At 47.2% G+C, this 22,861-nt stretch overlaps 1 protein-coding gene across 4 annotated transcripts in view; it reads right to left on the minus strand.

The window, feature by feature from the left end:
- Nucleotides 1–22,861, minus strand: part of LOC124007902 (neuroligin-2-like) — a 335,505-nt gene that overhangs the window by 171,901 nt on the left and 140,743 nt on the right. For 2 of the 4 annotated variants that reach the window (XM_046318764.1, XM_046318763.1), the window contains exon 3: nucleotides 9,642–9,695. The exons of the other annotated variants lie outside the window; for them this stretch is intronic. In XM_046318764.1, coding sequence (XP_046174720.1) covers nucleotides 9,642–9,695 — 54 coding nt within the window. The remainder of the gene's footprint in view (nucleotides 1–9,641; nucleotides 9,696–22,861) is intronic. 4 annotated transcript variants of the gene reach the window in all.

Raw genomic sequence — 22,861 nt, forward strand, 5'->3', positions numbered from 1 at the left:
TCTCCTCTCCTTTCCCTTTCCCACTTCTCATCTTCTCCTCTTCTCTTTTCTCCTCTCCTTTCCCTTTCCCACTTGTCTCATCTTCTCCTCTTCTCTTTTCTCCTCTCTTGTCTCTTTTCTCCTCTCCTCTCCTTTCCCACTTGTCTCATCTTGTCCTCTTTTCTCCTCTCCTTTCCTTTCCCACTTGTCTCATCTTGTCCTCTTTTCTCCTCTCCTCTCCTTTCCCACTTGTCTCATCTTGTCCTCTTTTCTCCTCTCCTCTCCTCTCCTCTTGTCTCTTTCTCCTCTCCTTTCTTCTCTTTTCTCCTCTCCCCTTTCCCTTTCCCACTTGTCTCATCTTCCTCTTTTCTCTCCTCTCTTTTTTTCTCTCATCTCCTTTCCCTTTCCCTTTCCCACTTGTCTCATCTTCTCCTCTTCTCTTTTCTCATCTCTCCTCCTTCCTTTCCCACTTGTCTCATCTTCTCCTCTTTTCTCTTTTCCTCCCTTTCCCACTTTCTCTCATCTTGTCCTCTTTTCTCCTCTCCTTTCCCTTTCCCACTTGTCTCATCTTGTCCTCTTTCTCCTCTCCTCTCCTCTTATCTTTTCTCCTCTCCTCTTCTCTTTTCCCACTCCTCTTCCCTTTCCCTCCTCTCCTTTCCCTTTCCCACTTCTCATCTTCTCCTCTTCTCTTTTCTCCTCTCCTTTCCCTTTCCCACTTTCTCATCTTGTCTCTTTTCTCCTCTTCTCTTTTCTCCTCTCCTCTTTTCTCCTCTCCTCTCCTTTCCCACTTGTCTCATCTTGTCCTCTTTTCTCCTCTCCTTTCCCTTTCCCACTTGTCTCATCTTGTCCTCTTTTCTCCTCTCCTTTCCCTTTCCCACTTGTCTCATCTTATCCTCTTTTCTCCTCTCCTTTCCCTTTCCCACTTGTCTCATCTTGTCCTCTTTTTTCTCCTTGTCTCATCTTGTCCTTTCCCACTTGTCTCATCTTGTCCTCTTTTCTCCTCTCCTCCCTTTCCCACTTGTCTCATCTTGTCCTCTTTTCCCTCTCCTTTCCCTTTCCCACTTGTCTCATCTTGTCCTCTTTTCTCCTCTCCTTTCCCTTTCCCACTTGTCTCATCTTGTCCTCTTTTCTCTCCTTTCCTTTTTCCCTTTCCCTTTCCCACTTGTCTCATCTTGTCCTCTTTTCTCCTCTCCTCTCCTCTTTGTCTCCTCTCCTTTTTCCCTTTCCCACTTGTCTCATCTTGTCCTCTTTTCTCCTCTCCTCTCCTCTTATCTTTTCTCCTCTCCTCTTCTCTTTTCTCCTCTCCCTTTCCCACTTCTCATCTTCTCCTCTTCTCTTTTCTTCTCTCCTTTCCCTTTCCCACTTGTCTCATCTTCTCCTCTTTTCTCCTCTCTTTTCTCCTCTCCTCTTTTCTCTCATCTTGTCCTCTTTTCCTTTCCCACTTGTCTCATCTTGTCCTCTTTTCTCCTCTCCTTTCCTCTCCCTTTCCCACTTCTCATCTTCTCCTCTTCTCTTTTCATCTCCTCTCCTTTCCCTTTCCCACTTGTCTCATCTTGTCCTCTTTTCTCCTCTCCTCCTCTTATCTTTTCTCCTCTCCTCTTATCTTTTCTCCTCTCCTCTTCTCTTTTGTCTCATCTCCTCTTTTCTCTTTTCTCATCTCCTCTTCTCTTTTTTCTCATCTCCTCTTCTCTTTCTCATCTCCTCTTCTCTTTTCTCATCTCCTCTTCTCTTTTCTCCTCTCCTCTTCTATTTTCTCCTCTCCTCTTCTCTTTTCTCATCTCCCCTCCTATCGTGTCCTTCCATGTATCCACCTGTTCTACTTCCTGTTCTATTCCAGTCTTGTGTCTTCTCATATCAACTCTATTGTTCTTCTCCTTCCCTTTCCCACTTGTCTCAGTCTCCTTTCCCTTTCCCACTTGTCTCATCTTGTCTCTTTTCTCCTCTCCTCTTATCTTTTCTCCTCTCCTCTTCTCTTTTCTCATCTCCTCTTCTCTTTTCTCATCTCCTCTTCTCTTTTCTCATCTCCTTTCTCTTTTCATCTCCTCTTCTCTTTTCTCATCTCCTCTTCTCTTTTCTCCTCTCCTCTTCTCTTTTCTCCTCTCCTCTTCTCTTTTCTCATCTCCCCTCCTATCGGGTTTGCCTGTCCACTTATGCCTTACAAAATAAATAAACATCTTCACTGCACAGAGTGACTAACCCACTATGAGACTCACAATGGAGGAAGTGTAGAACAGGGTGTATTCTTCCAAGGTTTAGTTAGTAATTAGAGGGAAAATACCCAAACAGCAAAGACGAGTATGTTCTGTAGTATTTCAAAAGACTGAGAATAGACTTGTGAGACGTGTGTGAATGGGAGATATGATGTGTGCGTGTGTGGGCGTGCATGTTTGTGAGTGCATGTGTGTGTGCACCCGCCTGTGTGTGTGTGTGTGTGTGTGTGTGTGTGTGTGTGTGTGTGTGTGTGTGTGTGTGTGTGTGTGTGTGTGTGTGTGTGTGTGTGTGTGTGTGTGTGTGTGTGTGTGTGTGTGTGTGTGTGTGTGTGTGTGTGTGTGTGTGTGTGTGTGCACCCGCCTCTCTGTGTGTGTGTGTGTGTGTGTGTGTGTGTGTGTGTGTGTGTGTGTGTGTGTGTGTGTGTGTGTGTGTGTGTGTGTGTGTGTGTGTGTGTGTGTGTGTGTGTGTGTGTGTGTGTGTGTGTGTGTGTGTGTGTGTGTGTGTACTATGGTGAGAGGAGAAGGAACAGAGATGAAATTCTAAGACATCAGCAGATGAGATCCTGTGGCCCAGAGGCAAAGCTGCTGTGCAGGAGCACACAGCATCAGAGAGAAAGAGAGAGAAGGGGAGGAAAGAGAGGGAGGTAAGAATGGAGGGGAGTGAGGGGGAGAGAGAGAAAGAGGGAGCAGAAAGGGAGCAGAGAGAGGGGAGGGAGACAGAGAGATGAGGAGGAGAGAGAGGGAAAGAGAGTGAAAGAGAAGGATGGGAGAGAGAAGCGAGGAGGGAGAGAGAGGAAGCAGAGAGAGAGAGGGGGATGCGGAGGAGAGAGAGAGCAGAGAGAGAGAGGGAAAGAGGGAAAGATTGAAAGAGAGAAGGATGGGAGAGAGAAGTGAGGAGGGAGAGGGAGAGAGGAAGCAGAGAGAGAGAGAGAGGGAGAGCGAGAGCAGAGAGAGAGGGAGGATGCGGAGGAGAGAGAGAGCAGAGAGAGAGAGAGGGAAAGAGAGTGAAAGAGAGAAGGATGGGAGAGAGAAGCAAGGAGGGAGAGAGAGAGAGGAAGCAGAGAGAGAGAGAGAGGGAGAGCGAGAGCAGAGAGAGGGAAAGAGAGTGAAAGAGAGAAGGATGGGAGAGAGAAGCAAGGAGGGAGAGAGAGGAAGCAGAGAGAGAGAGAGAGGGAGAGCGAGAGCAGAGAGAGAGGGGGGGATGCGGAGGAGAGAGAGAGCAGAGAGAGAGAGGGAAAGAGAGTGAAAGAGAGAACGATGGGAGAGAAGCAAGGAGGGAGAGTTAGAGGAAGCAGAGAGAGAGAGAGGGAGAGCGAGAGCAGAGAGAGGGAATGAGAGACGGATGGGAGAGAGAAGCGAGGATGGAGAGAGAGAGAGAGGGAAGGGGTATAGAAAGAGGGTGAGAAAACAGGGCAGAGAGAGAAGGCAGAACAGTAATGAGTGTTGAGTCCGACAGAGAGAGCAGAAGATGACAGGTTGTGAGAAAACTCAAGAGAGAGGCGAATAGAGGGACACACTACAGAGCTACCTCTGCATCTTCCTCCACCATTAACCAATTTTACTAAGAGTGCACTCTGGTTAGCTCTTGTCAGTACTCTACCATCTCTGTCTCTAGACCATTTCTTTCATCTTCTCTTTACTTTGTTCCTCTATGTTATCTTGAAGAGCAGGGTAATAAACAGATAATAAAGTGACAAAAGTACATTCATTAAGATATAACTATTGTTCACCAAGGCCCGATTAACATACAGAACATTGCAGCCTCAATTCAAAACACTCATTATAGGTGAAGTAATAAGTATAACATCATGGAATAATATGAATAATAATATGAATAATAATGATAATGTGATGGGTGCATATACACTGCATACCAAAAGTATGTGGACACCTGCTCATTGAACATCTCATTCCAAAATCATGGGCATTAATATGGAGTTTTGGTATTTTATTAGGATCCCCATTAGCTGTTGCAAAAGCAGCAGCTACTCTTCCTGGGGTCCACACAGAACATGAAACATGACATAATATCGCCCAACATGGTAGAACATTAAATGACAAGTTCAGCTCAAGTGCAGAACTACGTAGAGTTGGTCGCCCTTTTGCTGCTATAACAGCCTCCACTTCTGGGAAGGCTTTCCACTATATGTTGGAACATTGCTGTTTGGACTTGTTTCCATTTAGCCACAAGAGCATTAGTGAGGTCGGCACTGATGTTGGGCGAATAGGCCTGGCTCGCAGTTGGGGGTTACAATTAATCTCAAAGGTGTTTGATGGGGTTGAGGTCAGGGCTCTGTGCAGGCCAATCAAGTTCTTCCACACCGATCTCGACAAACTATTTCTGTATGGACCTCGCTTTGTGCACAGGTGCATTGTCATGTTGCAACAGGAAAGGGCCTTCCCCAAACTGTTGCCCCAAAGTTGGAAGCATAGAATCGTTGGGAATGTCATTATATGCTGTAGTGTTAAGATTTCCCTTCAATGGAACTAAGGGGCCAAGACCGAACCACGAAAAACAGCCCCAGACCATTATCCTCCACCAAACTTTACAATTGGCACTATGCAGGTAGTGTTCTCCTGGCATCCGCCAAACCCAGATTCGAGTCCAATGGCGGCGAGCTTTACACCACTCCATCCGACGCTTGGCATTGTACATGGTGATCTTCCATGGCCGAGCAGGCCTTTTCATGAAGCTCCCGACGAACAGTTCTTGTGCTGACAATGCTTCCAGGTGCAGTTTGGAACTCGGTAGTGAGTGTTGCAACCGAGGACAGACGATCTTGACTTGCTACACCCTTCAACACTCTGTGGATCCATTCTGTGAGCTTGTGTGGCCTACCACTTCATGGCTGATCCGTTGTTGCTCCTAGACATTTCCACTTCACAATAACAGCCCTTATAGTTGACTCTAGCAGGGCGGACTTGTTGGAAAGGTGACATCCTAAGACGATGGCACGTTGAAAGTCACTAAGCTCTCGGTAAGGCCGTTTTACTGCCAATGTCCTCCTATGGAGATTGCATGGATGTGTGCTCAACTTTATACACATGTCAGCAACGGGTGTGACTGAAATAGCTGATTGCACTAATTTGAAGGGGTGTCCACATACTTTTGAGTATATAGTGTATTTGTCCTATTCCACACATACAAAAGACAGATGTGACATATTAATGCTATTTTTTTCTCAAATCAGACATCCTGTATAGTCTGGCTGTAGTTTGGGTAACATGTTTTTATTGTCCTGTTTAAGTACTTCACATGTAAGGTTGAGGACACCGCTTTCCAGGGAAAATGAGTCTTTCTGTTGCACTGTGCTGCATATAAATAGAGTTGTTTTTCGCATGGTTTTATTGCATTGATTCTATCAATTTTTCAAAACGTTTGAACAAATTTGTAAAGTTTCTTGGTCAAATATTGAAAACATTTCTTGGTATTTCATGATACATGTTAGATTTTTTTTTCTAGGTTTACCAACTACACTGGACACAAATATAAACGCAGCATTGGTCCTCTGTTTCATGAGCTGAAATAAAAGATCCCACAAATGTGCCATATGCACAAAAAGCGTATTTCTTTCAAATGATGTGCACAAATGTATTTACATCCCTGTTACTGAGCATTTCTCCTTTGACAAGATAATCCATCCACCTGACAGGTGTGGCATATCAATAAACTGATTAAACAGCATGATTGATACACAGGTGCACCTTGTGCTGGGGACAATAAAAGGCCATTCTAAAATGTGCCGTTTTGTCACACAACACAATGCCACCTATGTCTCAGATTATGCAATTGACATGCTGACTGCAGGAATGTCCACCAGAGCTGTTGCCAGATAATTGAATGTTAATTTCTCTACCATAAGCCACCTAAAACATTATTTTAGAGAATTTGGCAGTACGTCCAACCGGCCTGACAACCGCAGACCACGTGTAACTATGCCAGCCCAGGACCTCCACATCTGGCATCTTCCCCTGCAGGATCGTCTGAAACCAACCACCTGGACAGCTGATGAAACTGTGGGTTTGCAAAACTGAAGAATTTCTGCACAAACTGTCAGAAACCGTCTCAGGGAAGCTCATCTGTGTTCTCGTCGTTCTCACCAAGGCCTTAACCTGATGGCGTCGGCATTGTAACGGACTTCAGTGCTCACCTTCGATGGCCCGGCATCGTGTGGGCCAGGGGTTCACCATGGTGGAGGTGGGGTTATGGTATGGGTGGGCAAAAGCTACAGACAACAAACACAATTGCATTTTATCGATGAACTTGAATGCACAGATACCTTGATGAGATCCTGAGTCCCATTGTCGTGACATTCATCCGCCGCCATCATCTCATGTATCAGCATGATAATGCATGGCCCCATGTTGCAAGAATCTGTACACAATTCCTGGAAGCTGAAAATGACCCAATCCTTCCATGGCCTGCATACTCACCAGACATGTTACCCATTGATCACGTTTGGGATGTTCTGGGTCGACTTGTACGACAGTGTGTTCCACCTCCCACGAATATCCAGCAACTTCTCACAGCAATTGGAGAGGAGTGGGACAACATTCCACAGGCCACAATCAACAGCCTGATCAACTCTATACGAAGGGGAGGTGTCGCGCTGCATGAGACAAATTGTGGTCACACCAGATACTGACTGGGTTTTCTGATCCACACCTCTATCTTTCTCTTAAAGTATCTGTGACCAACAGATGCATATCTGTATTCCCAGTCATGTGAAATCCATAGATTAGTACCTAATGAATTTATTTAAATTGAACAATTTCTTTATATGAAGTGTAACTCAGTAAAATCTTAGAAATTGTTGCATGTTGCCTTTATATTTTTGTTCAGTGTAATCGACAGGTCTATGATAAAGCAGAGATAAACGTAGAGGTGAAGTAAATGCGAGTGCAAAGTGTGTGTGTGTGTGTGTAAGGGTCTGTGATCATGTTCTAGGGGCTCAGGTGGGCCTCAGTCCTTTTTGATAAAATTTGACGGAGGGGTGTGAGAGAGCGGGACAGTGACACACACACACACGCACACACACACACACACACACACACACACACACACACACACACACACACACACACACACACACACACACACACACACACACACACACACACACACACACACACACACACACACACACACACACACACACACACACACACACACTCCTATCCTCAGAGATCAATCAATCTTTTTTATATGGGGTCAGTATAGAACATTGCTACAGCCAAATAACCTCCTTACCTTCACAACACCTGAACCTAGGAGAAAGCATTACGAAGTGCTCGTCAAGGACTTGCAGTTGTCCTTGGCCACATGTTTCTTCTTTTCTTTGGCTTGAATATGATTTCTTGAATGACTACTGAATGCTTTCTGTTCACTCATTAAAATCAGAAATGTTTTTTTTTTTCATACAAAGCACTGAAAGTGTTCAATAAAATGTCTGTGTTATACAGAAAAACTCAATTGGACTTATTGTAAGACTAAGGGTCCACTCAAGTGATATGTATCGTGATGGAATTCACTATCAGGCCAAAGCAACAACAGCCAAATAGCACCGTGACAATGCCTCTAGTCGTGACAGGAAGTCAGAGGCAGGAAGTAGATGTTACAGTAATACTTGGGCTATGTTCCAATTATCTCTTCTACGTCCCAAAGTGTACACTTGTTCACGTCTCTTTGCTCATTTGAAAGGAATGACTGGCATAAGAAATCTGGTGGAAACGCCTCCTAGCACACACCTTAACAATCCAATGCTTTAAGATTTGTGGGAATTAGTGAAGAAGTGAACACTTCAGGAGAAAGAAGATTTTATTGGGACGGACCCAGGGCCTTATTCACGAGGTCACAACGTCGAACAATATTTACATAGAAATGTATCCTCTCTCTCTCTCTCTCTCTCTCTCTCTCTCTCTCTCTCTCTCTCTCTCTCTCTCTCTCTCTCTCTCTCTCTCTCTCTCTCTCTCTCTCTCTCTCTCTCTCTCTCTCTCTCTCTCTCTCTCTCTCTCTCTCTCTCTCTCCCTCTCCCTCTCCCTCTCTCTGCCTCTCTCTCTCTCTCCCTCTCCCTCTCCCTCTCCCTCTCTCTCGAGATGTATTGTGTTTTAAGTCCTCTGTCCGACATGAGTCTCTAGCAAAATAAGGTGGATTTCCAGCTCGACACATGACATTTCTATCTGAAACTTTGTAAACAGAAATGACACCCTCCCGAATAAGCTCCAGGAGTTAGTATTAAGTCCTTCCTGTATTGAGGACTTAGGAGTGCGGTTTTTGAAAGGTGACATGGGTGGAGGTCTAGTAAACAGAGGTATGAATCAGTATTTGTCATTTGGGACATTCAGTGACGTTATGAGGTTAGGGACAGGTATTCTGTTTTCAGAAACATGATCTATTGTAAAACATTCATTTCATGAAGCCAATCTGTAGTTGGCCCCACTGATAGCCATATCACAACCTGTGTCAATGTGTTCGCGCAAAGAGAGACTCCATATTATCTTTAGCCCAACTCTGCACACCTTTCACCTAAGAAAATACCCATTAAATATCAAAAGAACACCCAAGAGAAAAATGTGAACTTTTGTACACTCAAGAAAAGAGCTGAAACATAAGAAAATGATGTGCATCGTCGACAACAGCCATTTTCTATTGGTCAAGAAATCCAAGAGGCAAGATGGGGGCAGCTAATAGTGTTGTTGTGTCTGTTTCTGTTGAGAAAACACAAAGGAAGAGGCCTTCATTCTGATAAAAAGGAGAATAATGTATTACTTCTTTTTCTTTCTTTCTTTCTATCTCTCTCTCTCTCTCTCTCTCTCTCTCAATTTTGCCCTCTCTTTCTCTATCTGGCTCAGGCTCCCCTAACCTTGACTTTCGAAGCTAGGTACATCTATCCCCACCGTGAGTCATATCTCAATAGCTATTCGGCTGCATCACATTAACATTAACTTTAATTAATGTTGTGGGAGGAACAACAATGGTGAAAGAAAAATGTTATATAGAGGCCATATTCCAGGTCGTCAAACTCCCTGTCTAGTCAGGCAATGTGTCTGAGAGGTTTTTTTGCATACGAAATGAACTCTATAGAGATGACACAATGTTGATTTCATAACTATTATATTAGTCTAATCTTGCCCACCAGCCGGCTCTTCCTCGCTGTATGCGATAGCAATTGAACCTGGTGATGAGGTTAGCCAAGGACTGTCATCATCAAACTGCTATTAAGCTAATGCTTTCTCTCAGTGAATAAGCTATTGGTTCTATGAATTCAAAATGAATACGATGATACTCAATCAACACAGACACAAACGCCAACACATTGTATATATTTAAACACATATATCGTGTACCGCATAGCTAATAGATGTCTGTTTTACTTCTGTCTCTCTATATGTCCCCCCCCAAAAATACTTTGAAAAACAAGAAAAAAAGGAAAAACATGCAACGAAAAATACCTTCATCTCTCGGTCTGTTCATTGTAGACTCATGGTGTTTTTTTGTGAGCGGACCTATAGGGTGCAAGAAAAAAAGGGGGGGGAAAAAGAGAAAAGAGAAAATTCAAAAAAGATTACTGGCAAAAAAACGCAAAGAAAAAGTGAAAAGAAGAAAAGAAGAAAGAGCAAAAAAAAGAGAAAGTTCAGCAAGTCTTTTCTGTCTCTTTCTAAAAACAGACAGACTCATTATTAGGAAAAGACAACAACCGCTTCTGTCAAGATAAAAGAACGACCTCCAATCTGAAGACTCAATCACGCCTTGTCACCCGGGAGAAACAGATAGATAGTTGTTTACTAGTGGTTTATCGGTTGCGCTGCCCTTCCGGAACCCATGTTTTGTTACTTGTGTTCAAGTTGTGTTTATGGCTTCAGGGAACCATAGTAAAAATCTATGAAAGGAGGATTAGAGAATGAGTATCTGTGGTTAGAAAAACATCTCCCACCCTTACTCCCCCCTTCTCCCCTCACAACCCCAAAAAAGGAACGTCGGGCAGAGGGGTACAAAAGGGGAGGAGTGGGCCTCGTCGAAACCAAAACAAAACGCTGACTTCATCCAAAATCGACAACAACCCCCTGTCGTGACCCATGAGTAGCGTGCTACATTTTTTCACACAAACACTGACACACTCCTTCCTTATCCCTATATGTAAACTACAGTTCCCACAATGCTTTGTACAACATCAACAAGATAAACACATTAGATTCTTTTTTTCTTTTTTTAAACACACACAACAAAATGATATCTTTTATTAGTCAGCCCATCGTTAGTGAGAGAGAGACACAGGGGAAGGGACCTGTAACAATGAGAGATCATGTTAAGCATGCGTTAGAAAACAGGAGAAAGGGACACAGGTGTGCAGTGTGTGTGTGTGTGTGTGTGTGTGTGTGTGTGTGTGTGTGTGTGTGTGTGTGTGTGTGTGTGTGTGTGTGTGTGTGTGTGTGTGTGTGTGTGTGTGTGTGTGTGTGTGTGTGTGTGTGTGTGTGTGTGTGTGTGTGTGTGTGTGTGTGTGTGTGTGTGTGTGTGTGTGTGTGTGGCTTAGCGGTAAACCTCAATGACATTCCCCCCAGTGAATGAGTAATTACACATACAACGCACAACAAGCTGTGTGTCAATTAGAAATGACATGTAGGTTGATGCTAGTTAGCGGAGTGTGTGCTGTGTGGTGGGTAAAAGATGCATGTAATTCAATCTGCATCTGCCCACCAGCTATTCTTGGCAAACGGAGGAGAGGGATGGAGAGGGAGAGGGAAGAGAGAGAGAGAACAGAGTGATGCTGCTCGTCTCTCCTCTCCCTCCCCTCATAAGTGGAAGTTTGTTTTTGAGGAACTAATCTTGTGATATGCAAAGCAGCAATCAGGGAAGCAGCCAATCAAGAAAGAGGCCTGGGCTAACAGGAAGCACCATCTGCTGTTGGGCTTACAGCTAGCTAGGAGGGAAACAATGGGCAGGACTCCATCACTGTCCCCCCCCCGCCAATCACAGCCCTGCCCTGCTCTGATAGGCCGGAAACCAGGAAGTCTGTCTGTATGTGTTATTTGTGGACAAATGAAGTTCTGTAACTGCAGTGACAGCTCAGAAAAGGTCTACATAGATAGACAACCATAAGAGTGTGTGATTGTGTCACTGGCTGTTCTTAATGAAGGTCACCGTCAGTCAGATCAAAATGAACCCGGGGTAAAATGGTTTACAGATGCAAAACATTGGGTAGAACTTAAAGAATTGCGACCCTTCGCGATGCTGATTGGATACAGCTATGCAAATGGTAAGAGAAGCAGCATGTCAACCTGTCCGACGTGTCCTGTGTGTAGGGTACATCGTTCAACATAATGATTATTTATGGACTGTGAAAAGACAGAAGGGTTGATATCCCCTAATAACAAAGTCAATGAATCCCTGTCCACTGTATCTAGACACCTTTCAAGTCACAAGGAGGATTTAAGAGGCTGCGCTAATGTTTACCACAGCATTTTCGGGCAGAAAATGTAGAAGAAAAGCTTTGCCGGGAAGTGATTTTTTGGAAAGAGCTAAAACAAGTGTAAACTGGAACAATAGCAGTGTTTGTTTAGCAGGGTTGAGTGTTAGAATATTATTATAAACGCTTTTGACATCCATCACGATAGTGTAATTGACCCTTGCTAAAAGTTACTGTACATTTAGTGAGGGAAAAGGACCCTTGTTGTTTCATTACAACTCCTCTATGCACTCAAATCAAATCAAATGTATTTATAAAGCCCTTCTTACATCAGCTGATATCTCAAAGTGCTGTACAGAAACCCAGCCTAAAACCCCAAACAGCAAGCAATGCAGGTGTAGAAGCACTCCCACTCTTTCTCCCTTTTCTCATATCTTCTTTGTCCGTTGCTTTACACCATCTTTCTTCTATGCCCCCCCCCCTGACCTTCTCCCTCCTCACTTCAAAAATATATACCTTATTTCCTCCTTTCCTTTCCCTCCCATCTCCCGGCAAACTCTCATACACTTTGAGCGTTTGCTCTAGCCTGCCTAGAGCGCCATATGGGTAGGGTTTGGCCGTTTTCGGACCATTCTATTGGCTGATTTGGAATAGTATTGGAACCCAGGGCTGGTGCAGAGCAGCTCACTGACTGTGAACCAGGTTACATAATGTTTTATTTCAGCTCTACTTCCACCTCTAACACCACACACACACACACACACACACACACACACACACACACACACACACACACACACACACACACACACACACACACACACACACGTGTATCTATTAACATGTGTCTGTGCAGACAGACAGAGTAAGTATAGTCTTCGTGGTGAGCATCTAATTGTGTCCAGCAGACAGCAGTGTGATTGTACAGGTTGACGTATGAGTCACTGAGCGTTTCACCGACAGGCTGGAAGTGGACTAAGAAGAGGAATGATGGTGGTTGGGTTGAGAGGAGGAGTACACGGGGTGTGTGTGTCTAGTCTCACCGTGTTTTATTTATGATGACTCACGCACCACACGTCTTTCTCCAAGCCCCTGTCTCTCCCTTCGTCACCCCTCCTCCAACCTGTGGAAGCATGAGTCAGCCACCCACCAATTCCATGGGGCATGCCTTGTCAGCAGATGGCAACACTGTGTGTGTGTGTGTGTGTGTGTGTGTGTGTGTGTGTGTGTGTGTGTGTGTGTGTGTGTGTGTGTGTGTGTGTGTGTGTGTGTGTGTGTGTGTGTGTGTGTGTGTGTGTGTGTGTGTGTGTGTGTGTGTGTGTGTGTGTGTGTGTGTGATGACTATCTCTGACACTATCTATTTATAGAATATGTAGATATTCTATGTGTGAAAAATCACCAAGTATGATTCATTGGTTTACTATATATGGTTATGTTCATTCAATCTGGCCTTTTAACTAAACTCTCTATGTTCCTTTATGAAGACCATCTAAAACATCTGTTTAGGTTACTGATTAGCATGGATAGGTCACACATCTCTATTTGTTATCCAGTGTTACTTAGTTCTCTCTCTCTCTCTCTCTCTCTCTCTCTCTCTCTCTCTCTCTCTCTCTCTCTCTCTCTCTCTCTCTCTCTCTCTCTCTCTCTCTCTCTCTCTCTCTCTCTCTCTCTCTCTCTCTCTCTCTCTCTCTCTCTCTCTCTCTCTCCCTCCCCCCCCTCCCTCCCTCCTTCTCCCTCCCTCCCTCCCTCCCTACTTCAGAAACAGAACAGAGTGTGGCATTATAAGGTGAGAGAAAAGGAGAAAATAGGGTGTTTCATATGAAGAGACTCAGTGTGAAAAATACATATTTATAATGGAAGGAGAATGTGAGGTAAAAAAGTATAAACAGGGTAATGGAAGAAGATAGGTGTTTGAACACAGAGAGAGAGCTTGAGAGAGAGATTGAGAGAGATTGAGAGAGTTTGAGAGAGATTCAGAGAGAGAGAGAGTTTGAGAGAGATTCAGAGAGAGAGAGTTTGAGAGAGATTCAGAGAGATGGACCGACAGACAGACAGACAGACAGACAGACAGACAGACAGACAGACAGACAGACAGACAGACAGACAGACAGACAGACAGACAGACAGACAGACAGACAGACAGACAGACAGACAGACAGACAGACAGACAGACAGACAGACAGACAGACAGACAGAGTTAGACAGAGAGGCGAGTTAGACAGAGAGAGACTGCAGAGAGGGTGAGTTAGACAGAGAGAGACTGCAGAGAGAACGAGTTAGACAGAGAGAGACAGCAGAGAGGGAAGGACAGCAGAGAGTTAGACAGAGAGAGACTGCAGAGAGGGCGAGTTAGACAGAGAGAGACTGCAGAGAGGGCGAGTTAGACAGAGAGACAGCAGAGAGGGCAGGACAGCAGAGTTAGACAGACAGAGACTGCAGAGAGGGCAGGACAGCAGAGTTAGATAGAGAGAGACTGCAGAGAGGGTGAGTTAGACAGAGAGAGACTGCAGAGAGGGCAGGACAGCAGAGTTAGACAGAGAGAAACTGTAGAAAGGGCGAGTTAGACAGAGAGAAACTGCAGAGAGGGCAGGACAGCAGAGTTAGACAGAGAGAAACTGTAGAAAGCACGAGTTAGACAGAGAGAGACTACAGAGAGAGACTGCAGAGAGGGCGAGTTAGACAGAGAGACTGCAGAGAGGGCAGGACAGCAGAGAGTTAGACAGAGAGAGACTGCAGAGGGCAGGACAGCAGAGTTAGACAGAGAGAGACTACAGAGAGGACGAGTTAGACAGAGAGAGACTGCAGAGAGGGCGAGTTAGACAGAGAGAGACTGCAGAGGGCAGGACAGCAGAGTTAGACAGAGAGAGACTACAGAGAGGACGAGTTAGACAGAGAGAGACTGCAGAGAGGGCGAGTTAGACAGAGAGAGGCTGCAGAGAGGGCAGGACAGCAGAGTTAGACAGAGAGAGCTTGCAGAGAGGGCAGAACAGCAGAGTTAGATAGAGAGAGACTGCAGAGAGGGCAGGACAGCAGAGTTAGATAGAGAGAGACTGCATAGAGGGCAGGACAGCAGAGAGTTAGACAGAGAGAGACTGCAGAGAGGGCATGACAGCAGAGAGTTAGACAGAGAGAGACTGCAGAGAGGGCAGGACAGCAGTTAGACAGAGAGAGACTGCAGAGAGGGCAGGACAGCAGAGAGTTAGACAGAGAGAGACTGCAGAGAGGGCATGAAATAAGTTAGACAGAGAGAGACTGCAGAGAGGGCAGGACAGCAGAGTTAGATAGAGAGAGACTGCAGAGAGGGCAGGAAAGCAGAGTTAGACAGAGAGAGACTGCAGAGGGCAGGACAGCAGAGTTAGACAGAGAGAGACTACAGAGAGGACGAGTTAGACAGAGAGAGACTGCAGAGAGGGCGAGTTAGACAGAGAGAGACTGCAGAGGGCAGGACAGCAGAGTTAGACAGAGAGAGACTACAGAGAGGACGAGTTAGACAGAGAGAGACTGCAGAGAGGGCAGGACAGCAGAGTTAGACAGAGAGAGCTTGCAGAGAGGGCAGAACAGCAGAGTTAGATAGAGAGAGACTGCAGAGAGGGCAGGACAGCAGAGTTAGATAGAGAGAGACTGCATAGAGGGCAGGACAGCAGAGTTAGATAGAGAGAGACTGCATAGAGGGCAGGACAGCAGAGAGTTAGACAGAGAGAGACTGCAGAGAGGGCATGACAGCAGAGAGTTAGACAGAGAGAGACTGCAGAGAGGGCATGACAGCAGAGAGTTAGACAGAGAGAGACTGCAGAGAGGGCAGGACAGCAGTTAGACAGAGAGAGACTGCAGAGAGGGCAGGACAGCAGAGAGTTAGACAGAGAGAGACTGCAGAGAGGGCAGGAAATAAGTTAGACAGAGAGAGACTGCAGAGAGGGCAGGACAGCAGAGTTAGATAGAGAGAGACTGCAGAGAGGGCAGGAAAGCAGAGTTAGACAGAGAGAGACTGCAGAGAGGGCAGGAAATAAGTTAGACAGAGAGAGACTGCAGAGAGGGCAGGACAGCAGAGTTAGATAGAGAGAGACTGCAGAGAGGGCAGGACAGCAGAGTTAGATAGAGAGAGACTGCAGAGAGGGCATGACAGCAGAGTTAGATAGAGAGAGACTGCAGAGAGGGCAGGAAATAAGTTAGACAGAGAGAGACTGCAGAGAGGGCAGGACAGCAGAGTTAGATAGAGAGAGACTGCAGAGAGGGCAGGAAATAAGTTAGACAGAGAGAGACTGCAGAGAGGGCAGGACAGCAGAGTTAGATAGAGAGAGACTGCAGAGAGGGCAGGACAGCAGAGTTAGATAGAGAGAGACTGCAGAGAGGGCATGACAGCAGAGTTAGATAGAGAGAGACTGCAGAGAGGGCAGGAAATAAGTTAGACAGAGAGAGACTGCAGAGAGGGCAGGACAGCAGAGTTAGATAGAGAGAGACTGCAGAGAGGGCAGGAAATAAGTTAGACAGAGAGAGACTGCAGAGAGGGCAGGACAGCAGAGTTAGATAGAGAGAGACTGCAGAGAGGGCAGGACAGCAGAGTTAGATAGAGAGAGACTGCAGAGAGGGCAGGAAAGCAGAGTTAGATAGAGAGAGACTGCAGAGAGGGCAGGAAAGCAGAGTTAGATAGAGAGAGACTGCAGAGAGGGCAGGAAATAAGTTAGACAGAGAGAGACTGTAGAGAGGGCAGGACAGATACGAAGTTGTTGGAAAACACGCCTTGGAGCCAGAGCCAACCCTCTTTCAACTTAGTGATGAAATGAAAACTTGGAAAGGAAGATACTCTTCGATTTTATTTCGTAATTAGGATAATACGACATGAACAAGGGAAATATGGATGGACTAACTGATATGGAGTAACATCTCTCTCACCGTCTGCTTTCGTCAACCATTTTCAGGGTAAGACAAGAATGTAGAAGAATATTGATGCTTTTTTTCTCTTTATTGGAGAGATGGAGGGAGAGCTATCAATCTGAGTGTCATTTGCTCTCTAGCTATATCTGGCATTGTAGGTAGTATCACATTTTCATTTTATTTCATTACAGTATAACGGTTTGATTTGTTTGATCGTAGCTAGCTACATAGCCGTCTTTGTATCTAAGATAATTGTGTAGTCTATAGCGATTTTCTAGGTTAGCTAGCCAGCTATTGTCGTTCTTTTAACGCAACGTAACGTAAACAACACTACTAGCTAGCCAGCTAGCCCCCGAATAGCAGCACTGTCGAAACTATTACACTCAACGGAACGACTTGATTAGTGTAGTGTCAACAACGCACCCACTGCCAGCTAGCCTACTTCAGCAGTACTGTATCATTTTAATCATTTTAGTCAATAAGATTCTTGCTACGTAAGCTTAACTTTCTGAACATTCGAGACGTGTAGTCCACTTGTCATTCCAATCTCCTTTGCATTAGCGTAGCCTCTTCTGTAGCCTGTCAACTATGTGTCTGTCTATCCCTGTTCTCTCCTCTCTGCACAGACCATACAAACGCTCCACACCGCGTGGCCGCGGCCACCCTAATCTGGTGGTCCCAGCGCGCACGACCCACGTGGAGTTCCAGGTCTCCGGTAGCCTCTGGAACTGCCGATCTGCGGCCAACAAGGCAGAGTTCATCTCAGCCTATGCCTCCCTCCAGTCCCTCGACTTCTTGGCACTGACGGAAACATGGATCACCACAGACAACACTGCTACTCCTACTGCTCTCTCTTCGTCTGCCCACGTGTTCTCGCACACCCCGAGAGCTTCTGGTCAGCGGGGTGGTGGCACCGGCATCCTCATCTCTCCCAAGTGGTCATTCTCTCTTTCTCCCCTTACCCATCTGTCTATCGCCTCCTTTGAATTCCATGCTGTCACAGTTACCAGCCCTTTCAAGCTTAACATCCTTATCATTTATCGCCCTCCAGGTTCCCTCGGAGAGTTCATCAATGAGCTTGATGCCTTGATAAAGCTCCTTTCCTGAGGACGGCTCACCTCTCACAGTTCTGGGCGACTTTAACCTCCCCACGTCTATCTTTGACTCACTCCTCTCTGCCTCCTTCTTTCCACTCCTCTCCTCTTTTGACCTCACCCTCTCACCTTCCCCCCCTACTCACAAGGCAGGCAATACGCTCAACCTCATCTTTACTAGATGCTGTACTTCCACTAACCTCATTGCAACTCCTCTCCAAGTCTCCGACCACTACCTTGTATCCTTTTCCCTCTCGCTCTCATCCAACACCTCCCACACTGCCCCTACTCGGATGGTATCGCGCCGTCCCAACCTTCGCTCTCTCTCCCCACGCTACTCTCTCCTCTTCCATCCTATCATCTCTTCCCTCTGCTCAAACTCAAACCTTCTCCAACCTATCTCCTGATTCTGCCTCCTCAACCCTCCTCTCCTCCCTCTCTGCATCCTTTGACTCTCTATGTCCCCTATCCTCCAGGCCGGCTCGGTCCTCCCCTCCCGCTCCGTGGCTCGATGACTCACTGCGAGCTCACAGAACAGGGCTCCGGGCAGGCGAGCGGAAATGGAGGAAAACTCGCCTCCCTGCGGACCTGGCATCCTTTCACTCCCTCCTCTCTACATTTTCCTCCTCTGTCTCTGCTGCTAAAGCCACTTTCTACCACTCTAAATTCCAAGCATCTGCCTCTAACCCTAGGAAGCTCTTTGCCACCTTCTCCTCCCTCCTGAATCCCCCCCCCCTCCCTCTCTGCAGATGACTTCGTCAACCATTTTGAAAAGAAGGTCGATGACATCCGATCCTCGTTTGCTAAGTCAAACGACACCGCTGGTTCTGCTCACACTGCCCTACCCTGTGCTCTGACCTCTTTCTCCCCTCTCTCTCCAGATGACATCTCGCGTCTTGTGACGGCCGGCCGCCCAACAACCTGCCCGCTTGACCCTATCCCCTCCTCTCTTCTCCAGACCATTTCCGGAGACCTTCTCCCTTACCTCACCTCGCTCATCAACTCATCCCTGACCGCTGGCTACGTCCCTTCCGTCTTCAAGAGAGCGAGAGTTGCACCCCTTCTGAAAAAACCTACACTCGATCCCTCCGATGTCAACAATTACAGACCAGTATCCCTTCTTTCTTTTCTCTCCAAAACTCTTGAACGTGCCGTCCTTGGCCAGCTCTCCCGCTATCTCTCTCTGAATGACCTTCTTGATCCAAATCAGTCAGGTTTCAAGACTAGTCATTCAACTGAGACTGCTCTCCTCTGTATCACGGAGGCGCTCCGCACTGCTAAAGCTAACTCTCTCTCCTCTGCTCTCATCCTTCTAGATCTATCGGCTGCCTTCGATACTGTGAACCATCAGATCCTCCTCTCCACCCTCTCCGAGTTGGGCATCTCCGGCGCGGCCCACGCTTGGATTGCGTCCTACCTGACAGGTCGCTCCTACCAGGTGGCGTGGCGATAATCTGTCTACTCACCACGCGCTCTCACCACTGGTGTCCCCCAGGGCTCTGTTCTAGGCCCTCTCCTATTCTCGCTATACACCAAGTCACTTGGCTCTGTCATAACCTCACATGGTCTCTCCTATCATTGCTATGCAGACGACACACAATTCATCTTCTCCTTTCCCCCTTCTGATGACCAGGTGGCGAATCGCATCTCTGCATGTCTGGCAGACATATCAGTGTGGATGACGGCTCACCACCTCAAGCTGAACCTCGGCAAGACGGAGCTGCTCTTCCTCCCGGGGAAGGACTGCCCGTTCCATGATCTCGCCATCACGGTTGACAACTCCATTGTGTCCTCCTCCCAGAGCGAAGAACCTTGGCGTGATCCTGGACAACACCCTGTCGTTCTCAACCAACATCAAGGCGGTGGCCCGTTCCTGTAGGTTCATGCTCTACAACATCCGCAGAGTACGACCCTGCCTCACACAGGAAGCGGCTCAGGTCCTAATCCAGGCACTTGTCATCTCCCGTCTGGATTACTGCAACTCGCTGTTGGCTGGGCTCCCTGCCTGTGCCATTAAACCCCTTCAACTCATCCAGAACGCCGCAGCCCGTCTGGTGTTCAACCTTCCCAAGTTCTCTCACGTCACCCCGCTCCTCCGTTCTCTCCACTGGCTTCCAGTTGAAGCTCGCATCCGCTACAAGACCATGGTGCTTGCCTACGGAGCTGTGAGGGGAACGGCACCTCAGTACCTCCAGGCTCTGATCAGGCCCTACACCCAAACAAGGGCACTGCGTTCATCCACCTCTGGCCTGCTCGCCTCTCTACCACTGAGGAAGTACAGTTCCCGCTCAGCCCAGTCAAAACTGTTCGCTGCTCTAGCCCCCCAATGGTGGAACAAACACCCTCACGACGCCAGGACAGCGGAGTCAATCACCACCTTCCGGAGACACCTGAAACCCCACCTCTTTAAGGAATACCTAGGATAGGATAAGTAATCCCTCTCACCCTCCCCCCCTTTAAGATTTAGATGCACTATTGTAAAGTGACTGTCCCACTCGATGTCATAAGGTGAATGCACCAATTTGTAAGTCGCTCTGGATAAGAGCGTCTGCTAAATGACTTAAATGTAAATGTAAATGACAGCAGAGTTAGATAGAGAGAGACTGCAGAGAGGGCAGGAAAGCAGAGTTAGATAGAGAGAGACTGCAGAGAGGGCAGGAAAGCAGAGAGTTAGACAGAGAGAGACTGCAGAGAGGGCAGGACAGCAGTTAGACAGAGAGAGACTGCATAGAGGGCAGGAAGGCAGAGTTAGACAGAGAGAGCTTGCATAGAGGGCAGGACAGCAGAGAGTTAGACAGAGAGAGACTGCAGAGAGGGCAGGACAGCAGAGTTAGATAGAGAGAGACTGCAGAGAGGGCAAGAAATAAGTTAGACAGAGAGAGACTGCAGAGAGGGCAGGGCAGCAGAGTTAGATAGAGAGAGACTGCAGAGAGGGCAGGACAGCAGAGTTAGATAGAGAGAGACTGCAGAGAGGGCAGGAAAGCAGAGTTAGATAGAGAGAGACTGCAGAGAGGGCAGGACAGCAGAGTTAGATAGAGAGAGACTGCAGAGAGGGCAGGAAAGCAGAGTTAGATAGAGAGAGACTGCAGAGAGGGCAGGAAAGCAGAGTTAGATAGAGAGAGACTGCAGAGAGGGCAGGAAAGCAGTTAGACAGAGAGAGACTGCATAGAGGGCAGGACAGCAGAGAGTTAGACAGAGAGAGTGTCATGTTTGTCATTTATTATCATGTCTTGTCCCTGTGCTCCCCATGCTATTCGTTTCCCTCTGCTGGTCTTATTTGGTTCTTTCCCTCCTTCTATCCCTCTCTCTCCCCCTCCCTCTCTCACTCTCTCGCTCTCTCTTCTCTCTATCGTTCCGTTCCTGCTCCCAGCTGTTCCTATTCCCCTAATCATCATTTAGTCTTCCCACACCTGTTCCCGATCCTTTCCCCTGATTAGAGTCCCTATTTATTCCTTTGTGATCCGTTCCTGTCCCGTCGGTTCCTTGTATTGTATTCACCATGCTGTGATTGCGTTTCGCCCTGTCCTGTCGTGTTTTTGCTGTGATTGTGTATCGCCCTGTCCTGTCGTGTTTTTTGCCTTCATCAGATGCTGCGTGTGAGCAGGTGTCTCTGTCGACTACGGCCTGCGCCTACCCGAAGCGACCTGCAGTCTGTGGCCGCTTCTCCAGTTATTTCCCTCTACAAGTCTAGAGGATTTCTGTTATTCCCTGTTTGGACTTAAATAAACTCTGTTTCTGTTAAGTCGCTTTTGGGTCCTCTTTCACCTGCATGACAGAAGGAACCGACCAAGGAATGGACCCAGCGACTACAGACGCTCGTTACACTGCCGTCAAGATCCAAGGAGCCATGCTCGGCAGACACGAGCAGGAATTGTCTGCTGCTCGCCATGCCGTGGAGAACCTGGCCGCTCAGGTTTCCGACCTCTCTGGACAGTTCCAGAGTCTACGTCTCGTGCCACCTGTTACTTCCTGGCCTGCCGAGCCTCCAGAACCTAGGGTTAATAACCCACCTTGCTACTCCGGGCAGCCCACTGAGTGCCGCTCCTTTCTCACGCAGTGTGAGATTGTGTTCTCTCTCCAACCCAACACATACTCTAGAGAGAGCTCGGGTTTACGTCATTTCACTCCTTACTGGCCGGGCTCGAGAATGGGGCACAGCTATCTGGGAGGCAAGGGCTGATTGCTCTAACAAATTCCAGAACTTTAAAGAGGAGATGATTCGGGTTTTTGACCGTTCAGTTTTTGGTAGGGAGGCTTCTAGGGCCCTGGCTTCCTTATGCCAAGGTGAACGGTCCATAACGGATTATTCTATTGAGTTTCGCACTCTTGCTGCCTCTAGTGAGTGGAACGAGCCGCGCTGCTCGCCGTTTTCTGGAGGGACTCCACGCAGTGGTTCCAGGATGAGATTCTGGAACTCCCTGGGAGGTTCCATCAGATGTGGATTCTTTGATTGCTCTCGCCATCCGCATAGAACGGATCACCACAGGGTAGATCTTCGTCACCGGGCTCGTGGAAGAGAGCTTCTGCATCAACGGGGTGTGTTTCCCTGCTCCGCATCGCACGTGTTCTCGCACCATCTCCCTCCTCTGGCTTTGAGACTGAGCCCATGCAGCTGGGAGGGATTCGCATCTCGAATAAGGAGAGGGAACGGAGGATCACCAACCGCCTGTGCCTCTATTGAGTTGCTGGACATTTTGTTAATTCATGTCCAGTAAGAGGCCAGAGCCCATCAGTAAGCGGAGGGCTACTGGTGAGCGCTACTACTCAGGTCCCTTCATCTAGATCTTGTCCACTCCTCTGTCGGTCCATCTACGCTGGACCTTCCCCCCTGCTACATGCAGTGCTTTGATTGACTCTGGGGCTGAGGGTTGTTTCATGGAGATGCATGGGTTCGGAAACATAACATTCCTTTCAGACCGTTCCAGGCCTACGCCCATGTTTGCCTTAGATGGTAGTCATCTTCCCAGTATCAAATTTGAGACACTACCTTTAACTCTCACAGTATCTGGTAACCACAGTGAGACTATTTCTTTTTTGATTTTCCGTTCACCGTTTCACCTGTTGTTTTGGGTCATCCCTGGCTAGTATGTCATAATCCTTCTATTAATTGGTCTAGTAATTCTATCCTATCCTGGAACGTTTGACTCTCATGTGAAGTGTTTAATGTCTGCCATCCCTCCCGTTTCTTCTATCCCTACTTCTCAGGAGAACCTGGCGATTTGACAGGAGTGCCGGAGGAATATCATGATCTGCGCACGGTCTTCAGTCGGACCTGGCAACTCCCTTCCTCCTCACCGGTCGT

The sequence above is a fragment of the Oncorhynchus gorbuscha genome, linkage group LG21 (assembly GCF_021184085.1).
Source record: "Oncorhynchus gorbuscha isolate QuinsamMale2020 ecotype Even-year linkage group LG21, OgorEven_v1.0, whole genome shotgun sequence".
Classification (NCBI taxonomy): domain Eukaryota; kingdom Metazoa; phylum Chordata; class Actinopteri; order Salmoniformes; family Salmonidae; genus Oncorhynchus; species Oncorhynchus gorbuscha.